The sequence below is a fragment of the Oncorhynchus kisutch genome, unplaced genomic scaffold, assembly GCF_002021735.2.
Source record: "Oncorhynchus kisutch isolate 150728-3 unplaced genomic scaffold, Okis_V2 scaffold3858, whole genome shotgun sequence".
NCBI classification, from domain to species: domain Eukaryota; kingdom Metazoa; phylum Chordata; class Actinopteri; order Salmoniformes; family Salmonidae; genus Oncorhynchus; species Oncorhynchus kisutch.
The window spans coordinates 157,304-174,803 of NW_022265803.1; the positions used below are offsets into that span (position 1 = coordinate 157,304).

At 43.4% G+C, this 17,500-nt stretch overlaps 1 protein-coding gene across 1 annotated transcript in view; it reads left to right on the plus strand.

The window, feature by feature from the left end:
- The window catches only part of LOC116372035 (dynamin-2), a 79,129-nt gene that overhangs the window by 48,032 nt on the left and 13,597 nt on the right, over positions 1-17,500 (plus strand). The window contains exons 5-11 of the mRNA XM_031821109.1: positions 7,988-8,058; positions 8,509-8,565; positions 11,948-12,056; positions 12,272-12,298; positions 15,706-15,776; positions 16,749-16,812; positions 16,908-17,018. Coding sequence (XP_031676969.1) covers positions 7,988-8,058; positions 8,509-8,565; positions 11,948-12,056; positions 12,272-12,298; positions 15,706-15,776; positions 16,749-16,812; positions 16,908-17,018 — 510 coding nt within the window. The remainder of the gene's footprint in view (positions 1-7,987; positions 8,059-8,508; positions 8,566-11,947; positions 12,057-12,271; positions 12,299-15,705; positions 15,777-16,748; positions 16,813-16,907; positions 17,019-17,500) is intronic.

The window sequence follows — 17,500 nt, forward strand, 5'->3', positions numbered from 1 at the left end:
TAAACTGCCTGAAAGAGACCCATAAAGAACCTGACAGCTTTTTTTTTGTTGCCTAGGCCCTAAATACCCAACACATTACGTTTATTAGAACATTTAACCATTATATCGTTATGCATCAAACACACCAACACAGTCGTAAAGAGGGCACGACAACGCCTCTTCCCCCTCAGGAGGCTGAAAAGATTTGGCACGGGCCCTCAGATCTCCAGCTGCACCATTGAGAGCATCTTGACCGGCTACATCACCGGTATGGCAACTGCTTGACATCCGACCGCAAAGCGCTACAGGGGGAAGTGCGTACAGCCCTGTACATCACTGGTGCCAAGCTTCCTGCCATCCAGGACCTATATACCAGTCATTGTCAGAGGAAGGCCCTAAATATTGTCAAAGGCTCCATCCACCCAAGTCATAGATTGTTCTCTTTGCTACCGCACGGCAAGTGATACTGATGCGCAATGTCTGGAACCAACAGGACCCTGAACAGCTTCTACACCCAGGTCATAAGACTGCTAAATAGTTAGTCCGGTAGCTTCTCGGTTAACTATCTGCATGGACCCTTTTTGCATTATTTTGATCACATGCTGCTGCTGTCTGTCACTTTATTCCTAGTTATATGTACATAACTACCTCAATTACCTCGTACTCCTGCACATACTCAGTACTGGTACCCCTTATATATATAGCCAAGTTATCGTTACTCTGTGTGTGTTTTATTATAGATTTTATTGTTACGTGATTTACTGTTGTGTTATTGATCTATTGTCTTTCTCTCTGTGTTGTTGGGAAGGGCCAGTCAGTAAGCATTTCACTGTTAGTCCACACCTCTTGTTCACCAAGCATGTGATGAATAACATTTTATTTGATTATAGAAAACTGGACCGCAATATTGTACAAAGAGGTTAAAACAATATGAGATCATTTTAGAGTTTTTCTAAATTGTGTAATGTCTTGATCCCAGCCTTGAATAGTAAAGTGTGTTTTTTATTTTCTTCTAAGCAAGTGGTAAGGTAGTAAGTAAACTGAAGCATTTGATAATGGTATAAGATGACAGTATGGGTGGCAATGGAAAGAACAGTATATAAATCTATAATTTATAGACGTTCTTAGCCAGGACTGGCCTCATTAGCACTCATACTGGGGAATGAAAGAGCATAGTTACAGACTACAAAATATAAGGTTATCTCAAATCCATTTTGGGACTATAGAAGAGAATAAGAAAAACGAATCTGGACCAACCAGCGAGGAAGCCGACTAAACCATTCCAACGTTTCTGAAACGACCTCCCACTAACAAGCAACGTTTGAAATGTGTTCTACCGTCTTCTGGTTTTGAGTCAGTGTTCTACCGTCTTCTGGTTTTGAGTCAGTGTTCTACTGTCTTCTGGTTTGAGTCAGTGTTCTACCGTCTTCTGGTTTTGAGTCAGTGTTTCTACCGTCTTCTGGTTTTGAGTCAGTGACTCTAGTCACTGAGTTAAAAATTCACTCCTTTTTCTCTCTCCAGTTCACCTTAGTTAGTGAATGTTTTTAACTGTGTGCTTTAGAGAAAAAGATCTCCTTAAAGCTTGACAGCCCAGCCCAGACTTTTATCTCCCTCACCAACTTCAAACATCAGCTATCTGAGCGGGCTAACCGATCGCTGCAGCTGTACATAGTCTATTGGTAAATAGCCCACCCTTTCTCACCTACCTCATCCCCATACTGTTTTTATTTATTTACTTTTCTGCTCTTCTGCACACCAATATCTCTACCTGTACATTTTTTTTTTTTTTTTTAACCTTTATTTAACCAGGTAGGCAAGTTGAGAACAAGTTCTCATTTACAATTGCGACCTGGCCAAGATAAAGCAAAGCAGTTCGACAGATAAAACGACACAGAGTTACACATGGAGTAAAAACAAACATACAGTCAATAATGCAGTATAAACAAGTCTATATACAATGTGAGCAAATGAGGTGAGAAGGGAGGTAAAGGCAAAAAAGGCCATGATGGCAAAGTAAATACAATATAGCAAGTAAAATACTGGAATGGTAGTTTTGCAATGGAAGAATGTGCAAAGTAGAAATAAAAAATAATGGGGTGCAAAGGAGCAAAATAAATAAATAAATAAAATTAAATACAGTTGGGAAAGAGGTAGTTGTTTGGGCTAAATTATAGGTGGGCTATGTACAGGTGCAGTAATCTGTGAGCTGCTCTGACAGTTGGTGCTTAAAGCTAGTGAGGGAGATAAGTGTTTCCAGTTTCAGAGATTTTTGTAGTTCGTTCCAGTCATTGGCAGCAGAGAACTGGAAGGAGAGGCGGCCAAAGAAAGAATTGGTTTTGGGGGTGACTAGAGAGATATACCTGCTGGAGCGTGTGCTACAGGTGGGAGATGCTATGGTGACCAGCGAGCTGAGATAAGGGGGGACTTTACCTAGCAGGGTCTTGTAGATGACATGGAGCCAGTGGGTTTGGCGACGAGTATGAAGCGAGGGCCAGCCAACGAGAGCGTACAGGTCGCAATGGTGGGTAGGTATATGGGGCTTTGGTGATAAAACGGATTGCACTGTGATAGACTGCATCCAATTTGCTGAGTAGGGTATTGGAGGCTATTTTGTAAATGACATCGCCAAAGTCGAGGATTGGTAGGATGGTCAGTTTTACAAGGGTATGTTTGGCAGCATGAGTGAAGGATGCTTTGTTGCGAAATAGGAAGCCAATTCTAGATTTAACTTTGGATTGGAGATGTTTGATATGGGTCTGGAAGGAGAGTTTACAGTCTAACCAGACACCTAAGTATTTGTAGTTGTCCACGTATTCTAAGTCAGAGCCGTCCAGAGTAGTGATGTTGGACAGGCGGGTAGGTGCAGGTAGCGATCGGTTGAAGAGCATGCATTTAGTTTTACTTGTATTTAAGAGCAATTGGAGGCCACGGAAGGAGAGTTGTATGGCATTGAAGCTTGCCTGGAGGGTTGTTAACACAGTGTCCAAAGAAGGGCCGGAAGTATACAGAATGGTGTCGTCTGCGTAGAGGTGGATCAGGGACTCACCAGCAGCAAGAGCGACCTCATTGATGTATACAGAGAAGAGAGTCGGTCCAAGAATTGAACCCTGTGGCACCCCCATAGAGACTGCCAGAGGTCCGGACAGCAGACCCTCCGATTTGACACACTGAACTCTATCAGAGAAGTAGTTGGTGAACCAGGCGAGGCAATCATTTGAGAAACCAAGGCTGTCGAGTCTGCCGATGAGGATATGGTGATTGACAGAGTCGAAAGCCTTGGCCAGATCAATGAATACGGCTGCACAGTAATGTTTCTTATCGATGGCGGTTAAGATATCGTTTAGGACCTTGAGCGTGGCTGAGGTGCACCCATGACCAGCTCTGAAACCGGATTGCATAGCAGAGAAGGTATGGTGAGATTCGAAATGGTCGGTAATCTGTTTGTTGACTTGGCTTTCGAAGACCTTAGAAAGGCACGGTAGGATAGATATAGGTCTGTAGCAGTTTGGGTCAAGAGTGTCCCCCCCTTTGAAGAGGGGGATGACCGCAGCTGGTTTCCAATCTTTGGGAATCTCAGACGACACGAAAGAGAGGTTGAACAGGCTAGTAATAGGGGTGGCAACAATTTCGGCAGATAATTTTAGAAAGAAGGGTCCAGATTGTCTAGCCCGGCTGATTTGTAGGGGTCCAGATTTTGCAGCTCTTTCAGAACATCAGCTGAATGGATTTGGGAGAAGGAGAAATGGGGAAGGCTTGGGCGAGTTGCTGTTGGGGGTGCAGTGCTGTTGTCCGGGGTAGGAGTAGCCAGGTGGAAAGCATGGCCAGCCGTAGAAAAATGCTTATTGAAATTCTCAATTATGGTGGATTTATCAGTGGTGACAGTGTTTCCTATCTTCAGTGCAGTGGGCAGCTGGGAGGAGGTGTTCTTATTCTCCATGGACTTTACAGTGTCCCAGAACTTTTTGAGTTAGTGTTGCAGGAAGCAAATTTCTGCTTGAAAAAGCTAGCCTTGGCTTTTCTAACTGCCTGTGTATAATGATTTCTAGCTTCCCTGAACAGCTGCATATCACGGGGGCTGTTCGATGCTAATGCAGAACGCCATAGGATGTTTTTGTGTTGGTTAAGGGCAGTCAGGTCTGGGGAGAACCAAGGGCTATATCTGTTCCTGGTTCTAAATTTCTTAAATGGGGCATGTTTATTTAAGATGGTTAGGAAGGCATTTAAAAAAATATCCAGGCATCCTCTACTGACGGGATGAGATCAATATCCTTCCAGGATACCCCGGCCAGGTCGATTAGAAAGGCCTGCTCGCAGAAGTGTTTCAGGGAGCGTTTTACAATGATGAGTGGAGGTCGTTTGACCGCTGACCCATTACGGATGCAGGCAATGAGGCAGTGATCGCTGAGATCTTGGTTGAAGACAGCAGAGGTGTATTTAGAGGGGAAGTTGGTTAGGATGATATCTATGAGGGTGCCGTGTTTAAGGTTTTGGGGAGGTACCTGGTAGGTTCATTGATTATTTGTGTGAGATTGAGGGCATCAAGTTTAGATTGTAGGATGGCTGGGGTGTTAAGCATGTTCCAGTTTAGGTCGCCTAGCAGCACGAACTCTGAAGATAGATGGGGGGCAATCAGTTCACATATGGTGTCCAGAGCACAGCTGGGGGCAGAGGGTGGTCTATAGCAGGCGGCACGGTGAGAGACTTGTTTTTAGAGAGGTGGATTTTAAAAGTAGAAGTTCAAATTGTTTGGGTACAGACCTGGATAGTAGGACAGAACTCTGCAGGCTATCTTTGCAGTAGATTGGCAACACCGCCCCCTTGTGCAGTTCTATCTTGTCTGAAAATGTTGTAGTTTGGAATTAAAATGTCTGAGTTTTTGGTGGTCTTCCTAAGCCAGGATTCAGACACAGCTAGAACATCCGGGTTGGCAGAGTGTGCTAAAGCAGTGAATAGAACAAACTTAGGGAGGAGGCTTCTAATGTTAACATGCATGAAACCAAGGCTATTACGGTTACAGAAGTCGTCAAAAGAGAGCGCCTGGGGAATAGGAGTGGAGCTAGGCACTGCAGGGCCTGGATTCACCTCTACATCGCCAGAGGAACATAGGAGGAGTAGAATAAGGGTACGGCTAAAAGCTATGAGAATTGGTCGTCTAGAACGTCTGGAACATAGAGTAAAAGGAGGTTTCTGGGGGCGATAAAATAGCATCAAGGTATAATGTACAGACAAATGTATGGTAGGATGTGAATACAGTGGAGGTAAACCTAGGTATTGAGTGATGAAGAGAGAGATATTGTCTCTAGAAACATCGTTGAAACCAGGGAGATGTCATTGCATGTGTGGGTGGTGGAACTAATAGGTTGGATAAGGTATAGTGAGCAGGACTAGAGGCTCTACAGTGGAAAATAAGCCAATAAACACTAACCAGAACAGAAATGGACAAGACATATTGACATTAAGGAGAGGCATGCTTAGTCGAGTGATCAAAAGGGTCCGGTGAGTGGAGAGGTTGGTTGGTGATTTAGACAGCTAGCCAGGGCATCGGTAGCAAGCTAGCATAGGATGGAGGTCTGTTGTTAGCCACCTCTTGCGTTCCGTCAGTAGATTAGTGGGGTTCCGTGTGGTAGAGGGGATCAATCCAAATCACCACAACAACAAAAATAAAAACAATAGATATAGTTATAGAGGCCCAAGAAGAAAAACATAATAATAATAATAAATAAAAAAATAATAAAAAATGGTCCGGATTGTCTATTCAGATAGCAGCCGGTAAGACAGCTAACGGTTAGCAGGCCGCGATGGGCGTTCAGGTAACGTCGCGACGGAGGAGCCAGCCGAATACTCCTTCGGGTAGATAACGTCGGCAGTACAGTTGTGAAGGCCCGGTGGGGCTCCGCGAAGGCAGCAAACTGGGTCCGGATAGGCGACTGCAGCCCAGGTGCGATTGATGGAACTCAGGAGTGATTGACGGAGCTTGCTAGCCTCGCTACATGACCATCTGATCATTCATCACTCCAGTGTTAATCTGCAAAATTGTAATTATTTGCCTACCCTCCTCATGCCTTTTGCACACATTGTATATAGACTCCCCTTTGGTTCTACTGTGTTATTGACTTGTAATTGTTTACTCCATGTGTAACTCTTTGTTGTCTGCTCACACTGCTATGCTTTATCTTGGCCAGGTCGCAGTTGCAAATGAGAACTGTTCTCTACTAGCCTACCTGGTTAAATAAAGGTGTTCTCAACTGGCCTACCTGGTTAAATAAAGGTGTTCTCTACTAGCCTACCTGGTTAAAATAAGGTGAATAAAAAAAATAAAAAATAAACACTATTAAGAGAGAGTAGAAGTTTCATGCTGAGCACTCTAGTCTTGAGTTGGGATTCAGCAAGTTTTTCATTCCATGCCAGTAGGTACTGCTAGGCCGAAATGTCTTTTGAAATGTCTCTTTCATGTAATGTTTCAGATAGTGCATGTTAAAAAAAAAAAAGGGCTTCATTTGGGAAATTGACGGGAGGAGAGAGTGGTGTTTTTGGAAAAGTCCAATGTGAACCATTTAAGGAAATTCTAACTATCTTTTGGTGTTCTTTTCATCAGTCCATTGTTTTGCATGTCAGCAATCAAGTTTTCAAGATATATAACTTTCAAAATACAGAAATACAGCCAAATGATGCATGTTGCATCATATGATGCTGCATTTTGCATCATATGATGCTGCATTTTGCATCATATGATGCTGCATTTTGCAGTATTCCTGGCTGTATTTCTGTATTTTAAAAGTAAATAATTACATTATGCACAAAAACGTTATTGTGCTAAGTGTTTAGCATATGTATTACATTATCGTCAATTTTATACATTATCGGCATTTTATTACATTATAAACGCAAAGTGAACATTATTAGCAGCTATTACATGATCAGTTGCTACAAGGCCTCTTTGATCAACTATGGTAGACTGACACGTCTAGTTCTCTCGCTGTACTGTTTATTATACAGCTTTGTTTATCTACCACCTGCCGTTTCATCTTCACAGTTCTGAGGAACCTAATCAGGTCTAAGGCTGACATATGATATATATAAATTAAAAACTAAGTTAAAGATTCAGAAGACTACTTTTTGGGTGTGTTTTTCTTGTTTGTTTGTGTTTGTCTTGGGGAGAAAATCTACAGGGGTTCTTTTTTTTAAAGAGTTTCAGTACTACTCTCCTCAGCTATGCTGTGTTTTCTTTGTGGGGGATAGTTTGCCTCAGGGGAACCTACACTCACTCTCCAGTTTATTAGGTACACCCATCTAGTACCGGTCGGACCCCCTTCGCCTCCAGAACAACTGGAATTATTTGGGGCATTCTACAAGGTGTCAGTAACGTTGCCATGCTGACACGATGGCATCATGCCGTTTCTGCAGATTGGACCAAAGATTCTCTATTGGGTGACGAGGATCGACAAATTGGCGTTCCGAGATGCCGTTCTGCACACCACTGTTGTACTGAGCCGTTATTTCTGTTTTTGGCCCGACTAAGCTTGCATGATTACTGCCATTCTTCTTCAACCTCTCTCATGAACGAGCTGTTTTCACCCTGAGGACTGCCACTGACTGCATGTTTTTGTTTGTCGCACCATTCTTGGCCCTGTCGTGCGTGAAAGGCCTAGGAGGTCGGCTGTTTCTGAGATACTGGAACCGGCGCGTCTGGCACTGACGATCATACCACGCTTAAAGTCACGTAGGTCACTAGTTTTGCCCACTCTAACGTTCAATCAAACAGTAACTGAATGCCTGTCTGCCTGCTTTATATAGCAAGCCACGACCACGTGACTCACTGTTTGTAGGAGCGATCCATTTTCGTGAGCGGAGTGGTGTACCTGATAAACTGTTGGTTAGTGTATGTGTTCCATTCTAGTCAAACCTTGCGATACAATTGGTCCTCAACTCTTCTCAGCATCAAGAGAGAGCAGACTGGTGGACGACATAATCCTATACTAACGGGTGGTTGTCCCATGTTTCTCTCCAGCCTCCCAAAGTGAAATGCCAGACCAGAATATGGCACCCCAACATTGCTGAGACGGGGGAGATCTGTTTGAGGTAATTCACTTCTCACTTCGCCACACACTTCATTTAATAACTTCAGCTCAAATAACAGCTGCCATTGTGTTCAATACATTTTGCAACGTTTTGTTATGTGGCTAAGTCATATTCTTGGCGTACTTTCCGTTTCTTTGAAATATGTACAAACTGAGTACGCATCTGAGAATCGCCCTCTGTGCTCCATTTCACGTACTTTGATTTGGACTCACGCTCTGACCCTCCCGTGCTCCAATTTGCGTGCTTGGACCACGGTAGTATGCATATTGAGAAACACCCCTAGATGTTTGGCTGGCTCACTTCTTTTGGGATTTCCAATCATTTATAGAGCAACCGATCACAAGTGAGGGTGTCATGGAAGAAAAGGTCTGGCAGTAGTACTAGACTATTTAAATGTAGATTTTTTCCCCCCACCGGAGATTTGATTTCTACTTGTTTCTGTTTCCCCAGTTTGTTGCGGGAGCACTCTATCGACGGCACAGGCTGGGCCCCTACCAGAACGTTGAAGTAAGTCTCTAATCTCTCTGGCATCAGTGCCCATCTGATTGAATCTCTCTAGTCCCCAAAACCCCCACTCTTATACTAGTAATGTACTTTTGAAGCAACATGCACCCTCTTCCCCCCTGCTCTGAGAGGGAGATAGATACTAGAGGTCGACCGATTTATGATTTTTCAACGCCGATACCAATATTGGAGGACCAAAGAAGGCCGATACCGATTTAAATCGGTTGATTTTTATATATTTGTAATAATGACAATTACAACAATACTGAATGAACACTTTATTTATAATACATCAATTAAAATCAATTTAGTCTCAAATAAATAATGATGAAATGTTAAATTTGGTTTAAATAATGCAAAAAACAGAGTTTTGGAGAAGAATGTAAAAGTGCAATATGTGCCATTTAAAAAAGCTAACGTTTAAGTTCCTTGGTCAGAACATGAGAACACATGAAAGCTGGTGGTTTCCTTTTAACACGATTCTTCAATATTCCCAGGAAGAAGTTTTAGGTTGTAGTATTATAGGACTATTTCTCTATATACCATTGTATTTCATTAACCTTTGACTATGTATGTTCTAATAGGTTCTTTAGTATTGCCAGCCTAATCTCGGGAGTTGATAGGCTTGAAGTCATAAACAGCATTGCGAAGAGCTTCTGGCAAATGCAGAAAGTGCTGTTGAATGAATGCTTACGAGCCAGCAGCTGCCTACCACCGCTCAGTCAGACTGCTCTATCAAATCATAGACTTAAATGTAATATAATAACACACATAAATACGAGCCAGCTGCTGCCTACCACCACTCAGTCAGACTGCTATATCAAATCATAGACTTAATTATAATATAATAAACACACAGAAATACGAGCCTTAGTTTCCTGATTTGACCAATAATGACCTTCATTTCGAAAACAAAATGTTTATTCTTCCAGTGAAATACGGAAACGTTCCATATTTTATCTAACGGGTGGCAACCCTAAATCTAAATCTTGCGGTTACATTGCACAACCTTCAATGTTATGTCATAATTACACTTGCTGGGATACCTGTGGGGTATTGATGACAGTATTGTGAGCATGCTGGGATACCTGTGGGATATTGATGACAGTATTGTGAGCATGCTGGGATACCTGTGGGATGTTGATGACAGTATTGTGAGCATGCTGGGATACCTGTGGGATATTGATGACAGTATTGTGAGCATGCTGGGATACCTGTGGGATATTGATGACAGTATGTGAGCATGCTGGGATACCTGTGGGATATTGATGACATTATTGTGAGCATGCTGGGATACCTGTGGGATATTGATGACAGTATTGTGAGCATGCTGGGATACCTGTGGGATATTGATGACAGTATTGTGAGCATGCTGGGATACCTGTGGGATATTGATGACAGTATTGTGAGCATGCTGGGATACCTGTGGGATATTGATGACAGTATTGTGAGCATGCTGGGATACCTGTGGGATATTGATGACAGTATTGTGAGCATGCTGGGATACCTGTGGGATATTGATGACAGTATTGTGAGCATGCTGGGATACCTGTGGGATATTGATGACAGTATTGTGAGCATGCTGGGATACCTGTGGGATATTGATGACAGTATTGTGAGCATGCTGGGGATACCTGTGGGATATTGATGACAGAATTGTGAGCATGCTGGGATACCTGTGGGATATTGATGACAGTATTGTGAGCATGCTGGGATACCTTGGGATATTGATGACAGTATTGTGAGCATGCTGGGATACCTGTGGGATATTGATGACAGTATTGTGAGCATGCTGGGATACCTGTGGGATATTGATGACAGTATTGTGAGCATGCTGGGATACCTGTCGGATATTGATGACAGTATTGTGAGCATGCTGGGATACTGTCGGATATTGATGACAGTATTGTGAGGCATGCTGGATACCTGTGGGATATTGATGACAGTATTAGTGAGCATGCTGGGATACCTGTGGGATATTGATGACAGTATTGTGAGCATGCTGGGATACCTGTGGGATATGGATGACAGTATGTGGCTGGAGAACCGGAGATGACAGATTGGTGAGCATGCTGGAACCTGTGGGATATTGATGACAGTATTGTGAGCATGCTGGGATTACCTGTGGGATATTGATGACAGTATTGTGAGCATGCTGGGATACCTGTGGGATATTGATGACAGTATTGTGAGCATGCTGGGATACCTGTGGGATATTGATGACAGTATTGTGAGCATGCTGGGATACCTGTGGGATATTGATGACAGTATTGTGAGCATGCTGGGATACCTGTGGATATTGATGACAGTATGTGAGCATGCTGGGATACCTGTGGGATATTGATGACAGTATTGTGAGCATGCTGGGATACCTGTGGGATATTGATGACAGTATTGTGAGCATGCTGGGATACCTGTGGGATATTGATGACAGTATTGTGAGCATGCTGAGATACCTGTGGGATATTGATGACAGTATTGTGAGCATGCTGGGATACCTGTGGGATATTGATGACAGTATTGTGAGCATGCTGGGATACCTGTGGGATATTGATGACAGTATTGTGAGCATGCTGGGATACCTGTGGGATGTTGATGACAGTATTGTGAGCATGCTGGGATACCTGTGGGATATTGATGACAGTATTGTGAGCATGCTGAGATACCTGTGGGATATTGATGACAGTATTGTGAGCATGCTGAGATACCTGTGGGATATTGATGACAGTATTGTGAGCATGCTGAGATACCTGTGGGATATTGATGACAGTATTGTGAGCATGCTGGGATACCTGTGGGATATTGATGACAGTATTGTGAGCATGCTGAGATACCTGTGGGATATTGATGACAGTATTGTGAGCATGCTGGGATACCTGTGGGATATTGATGACAGTATTGTGAGCATGCTGGGATACCTGTGGGATATTGATGACAGTATTGTGAGCATGCTTGCTAAAACCAGATAAAAATCTCCTATATCAGATCAAATTAGCCTCAAACCAGTTTGTGTTAGTTTAAACTGGTTTTCCTACATTCAAACTGGTTGATGTTAGTTTATACCAGATATACTACCAAGCAGGATCAATGTCCTATCTGCATGACCCCTCTATGTTGAACAGTCTGTCCCCTACACATGTCAATCACTAGGGGGTGTGTCTGTTTGGCTGGATGGATGACCCCTCTATGTTAACTGTCTGTCCCCTACACATGTCAATCACTAGGGGGTGTGTCTGTTTGGCTGGATGGATGGTGTGTGTCTGAGTGAGAGAGAGAGAGGGGTGTGTGTGTGTGTTGATGCATGTGTGTGTGTGCGTGTGTGTGCATGCATGTGTGTGCAATTGTGTATGTGTGTGTGTGCATGCATGTGTGTGTGTGTGTGATTGTGTGTGTGTGCGCCGTCAGTACCTGCAGCATTGTGTGTTGGTCCACAGCTTGGCTCCTACCCCAGACTGAGAGAAGAGACGGAGAGAATCGTCACAACCTACGTCAGAGAGAGAGACATCAAAACCAAAGACCAGGTGAGAGAGAGACATCAAAACCAAAGACCAGGTGAGAGAGAGATATCAAAACCAGAGACCAGGTGAGAGAGAGACATCAAAACCAAAGACCAGGTGAGAGAGAGACCTCAAAACCAGAGACCAGGTGAGAGAGAGACATCAAAACCAGAGACCAGGTGAGAGAGAGATATCAAAACCAGAGACCAGATGAGAGAGACATCAAAACCAAAGACCAGGTGAGAATGAGAGATAGATGGAGAGAGAGAGACATCAAAACCAGAGACATCAAAACCCCCTGTATATAGCCTCCACATTGACTCTGTACTGGTACACCCTGTATATAGTCTCCACATTGTCTCTGTACTGGTACCACCTGTATATAGCCTCCACATTGACTCTGTACTGGTACCACCTGTATATAGCCTCCACATTGACTCTGTACCGGTACCCCCTGTATATAGCCTCCACATTGACTCTGTACCGGTACCCCCTGTATATAGTCTCCACATTGTCTCTGTACCGGTACCACCTGTATATAGCCTCCACATTGACTCTGTACCGGTACCACCTGTATATAGCCTCCACATTGTCTCTGTACCGGTACCCCCTGTATATAGCCTCCACATTGACTCTGTACTGGTACCCCCTGTAATATAGCCTCCACATTGTCTCTGTACCGGTACCCCCTGTATATAGCCTCCACATTGACTCTGTACCGGTACCCCCTGTATATAGCCTCCACATTGACTCTACCGGTACCACCTGTATATAGCCTCCACATTGACTCTGTACCAGTACCACCTGTATATAGCCTCCACATTGACTCTGTACTGGTACCACCTGTATATAGTCTCCACATTGACTCTGTACTGGTAGACCCTGTATATAGCCTCCACATTGACTCTGTACCAGTACCACCTGTATATAGCCTCCACATTGACTCTGTACCAGTACCACCTGTATATAGCCTCCACATTGACTCTGTACTGGTACCACCTGTATATAGCCTCCACATTGACTCTGTACCGGTACCCCCTGTATAAAGCCTCCACATTGACTCTGTACCGGTACCCCCTGTATATAGTCTCCACATTGTCTCTGTACTGGTACCACCTGTATATAGCCTCCACATTGACTCTGTACCGGTACCCCCTGTATATAGCCTCCACATTGACTCTGTACCGGTACCCCCTGTATAAAGCCTCCACATTGACTCTGTACCGGTACCCCCTGTATATAGTCTCCACATTGTCTCTGTACTGGTACCACCTGTATATAGCCTCCACATTGACTCTGTACCGGTACCCCCTGTATATAGTCTCCACATTGACTCTGTACCGGTACCCCCTGTATATAGTCTCCACATTGTCTCTGTACTGGTACCCCCTGTATATAGCCTCCACATTGACTCTGTACCGGTACCCCCTGTATATAGCCTCCACATTGACTCTGTACTGGTACCACCTGTATATAGCCTCCACATTGACTCTGTACCGGTACCCCCTGTATATAGTCTCCACATTGTCTCTGTACTGGTACCCCCTGTATATAGCCTCCACATTGACTCTGTACCGGTACCCCCTGTATATAGCCTCCACATTGACTCTGTACCGGTACCCCCTGTATATAGCCTCCACATTGACTCTGTACCGGTACCCCCTGTATATAGTCTCCACATTGACTCTGTACTGGTACCCCCTGTATATAGCCTCCACATTGACTCTGTACCGGTACCACCTGTATATAGCCTCCACATTGACTCTGTACCGGTACCCCCTGTATATACAGTGCCTTGCGAAAGTATTCGGCCCCCTTGAACTTTGCGACCTTTTGCCACATTTCAGGCTTCAAACATAAAGATATAAAACTGTATTTTTTTGTGAAGAATCAACAACAAGTGGGACACAATCATGAAGTGGAACGACATTTATTGGATATTTCAAACTTTTTTAACAAATCAAAAACTGAAAAATTGGGCGTGCAAAATTATTCAGCCCCTTTACTTTCAGTGCAGCAAACTCTCTCCAGAAGTTCAGTGAGGATCTCTGAATGATCCAATGTTGACCTAAATGACTAATGATGATAAATACAATCCACCTGTGTGTAATCAAGTCTCCGTATAAATGCACCTGCACTGTGATAGTCTCAGAGGTCCGTTAAAAGCGCAGAGAGCATCATGAAGAACAAGGAACACACCAGGCAGGTCCGAGATACTGTTGTGAAGAAGTTTAAAGCCGGATTTGGATACAAAAAGATTTCCCAAGCTTTAAACATCCCAAGGAGCACTGTGCAAGCGATAATATTGAAATGGAAGGAGTATCAGACCACTGCAAATCTACCAATACCTGGCTGTCCCTCTAAACTTTCAGCTCATACAAGGAGAAGACTGATCAGAGATGCAGCCAAGAGGCCCATGATCACTCTGGATGAACTGCAGAGATCTACAGCTGAGGTGGGAGACTCTGTCCATAGGACAACAATCAGTCGTATATTGCACAAATCTGGCCTTTATGGAAGAGTGGCAAGAAGAAAGCCATTTCTTAAAGATATCCATAAAAAGTGTTGTTTAAAGTTTGCCACAAGCCACCTGGGAGACACACCAAACATGTGGAAGAAGGTGCTCTGGTCAGATGAAACCAAAATTGAACTTTTTGGCAACAATGCAAAACGTTATGTTTGGCGTAAAAGCAACACAGATATCACCCTGAACACACCATCCCCACTGTCAAACATGGTGGTGGCAGCATCATGGTTTGGGCCTGCTTTTCTTCAGCAGGGACAGGGAAGATGGTTAAAATTGATGGGAAGATGGATGGAACCAAATACAGGACCATTCTGGAAGAAAACCTGATGGAGTCTGCAAAATACCTGAGACTGGGACGGAGATTTGTCTTCCAACAAGACAATGATCCAAAACATAAAGCAAAATCTACAATGGAATGGTTCAAAAATAAACATATCCAGGTGTTAGAATGGCCAAGTCAAAGTCCAGACCTGAATCCAATCGAGAATCTGTGGAAAGAACTGAAAACTGCTGTTCACAAATGCTCTCCATCCAACCTCACTGAGCTCGAGCTGTTTTGCAAGGAGGAATGGGGAAAAAATTCAGTCTCTCGATGTGCAAAACTGATAGAGACATACCCCAAGCGACTTACAGCTGTAATCGCAGCAAAAGGTGGCGCTACAAAGTATTAACTTAAGGGGGCTGAATAATTTTGCACGCCCAATTTTTCAGTTTTTGATTTGTTAAAAAAGTTTGAAATATCCAATAAATGTCGTTCCACTTCATGATTGTGTCCCACTTGTTGTTGATTCTTCACAAAAAATACAGTTTTATATCTTTAAGTTTGAAGCCTGAAATGTGGCAAAAGGTTGCAAAGTTCAAGGGGGCCGAATACTTTCGCAAGGCACTGTAGTCTCCACATTGATTCTGTACCGGTACCACCTGTATATATTGTTATTTTTTACTGCTCCTCTTTAATTACTTGTTAATTTTATCTCTTATTCTTAACCGTATTTTTTGAAACTGCACTGTTGGTTAGGGGCATGTAAGTAAACATTTCAATGTAAGGTCTACACCTGTTGTATTCGGCGCATGTGACTAATATAATTTTATTTGACCCGACCTGTCTGTCTGTCTCAGGTGCTGCTGTTGATTGACATTGAGCTGTCTTACATCAACACAAACCACGAGGACTTCATTGGCTTCGCAAAGTGAGTTGATCTCTAACCCCTAGCAACGACCTTTCAACCTTCACCTGACTATGTAATCCCTAGCAACGACCAATCAACCTTCACCTGACTATGTAACCCCTAGCATCGACCTTTCAACGTTCACCTATGTAACCCCTAGCAACGACCTACCTCTTAAGGATTAGCCCTTTTTTTTCAATTTTCACCTAAAATGACATCTAACTGCCTGTAGCTCAGGACCTGAAGCAAAGATAAAAGATCTGGTAAAAGATCATACAAAAGAAAAAATATGTTATTTTGTCATTTTTTTTGTACCATCATTTTTGAAATGCAAGAGAAATGTCATAATTTATTATTCCAACCCAGGTGCAATTTAGATTTTGGCCACTAGATGTCAGCAGTGTCAGTGCAACGTTTTAGACTGAGCCAATGAACCATTGCATTTCTGTTTAACATGTTGTATTAAGACTGCTCAAAATGTGCCTAATTGGTTTATTAATACATCTTCAAGTTCATAATTGTGTACTCTCCTCAAACAATAGCATGGTATTATTTCACTGTAAAAGCTACTGTAAATTGGACAGTGCAGTTAGATTAACAAGAATTAAAGTTTTCTGCACAAATCAGATATGTCTATGTCCTGGCAAATGTTCTTGTTACTTACAACCTCATGCTAATCCCATTAGCCTTCGTTAGCTCAACCGTCCCGCTGATCCTGTAGAGGTTATAGTTTGCCCACTTCATGTCAGTTGTCCACGGCTGCGTCCCAATTCTCTCCTTTCTCCCAAAGTGTGCACTTGTTCACTTCCCTTCACTGATTTGAAAGGAAACGACTGATATATTGAAACTCTAGCCCATGCCTACTCCCCCAATCCAATGCTTTTAAACTTGTGGGGAGTAGTGAACGAGCGCACACTTCAGGAAGGAGAGATGATTGGGAAGCATGTGATAGTATGTGATAGAAAGACTATCTGGCCTCTGTCTCCCTTGTAGCGCGCAACAGAGGACCACTGTTACTGCTGCTATTAACAACAAGAAGAGAGTGATGCCAAACCAGGTACCACAAAAAAATGACCCTCCTCCTCTCTCTTTTACTTCTCTCTCTCTCTCACCCCCCTATCCTGAACTAATGGTCTGTCCCGCTGTGTGTAGGTGATCCGGAGGGGCTGGCTCACTATCAACATAAGCATTATGAAGGGGGGGTCCAAGGACTACTGGTTCGTCCTGACTGCAGAGTCACTGTCCTGGTACAAGGATGAGGAGGTAAGGGGGAGTGGGTGCGTGCGTGCGTTCTTAGATTTCTTAAACATTTGAACCAGAGACCAATGCATATTGGTGAATCGTTACATCCCTACAAGCCGTGTTGACCCAAGCAAGCTTAATACTATGTCTAGTGGCTTGACCGGATCCAACCCTCAACCATTGTTGTCTTAGACATTCAGGATATTCAGATGATGTCACCTAGACAGTTAGCTAACTCACTAGATAGCTACTGAATCAGATGATGTCACCTAGACAGTAAGCTAACTCACTAGATAGCTACTGAATCAGATGATGTCACCTAGACAGTTAGCTACTGAATCAGATGATGTCACCTAGACAGTTAGCTAACTCACTAGATAGCTACTGAATCAGATGATGTCACCTAGACAGTTAGCTAACTCACTAGATAGCTACTGAATCAGATGATGTCACCTAGACAGTTAGCTAACTAACTACTGAATCAGATGATGTCACCTAGACAG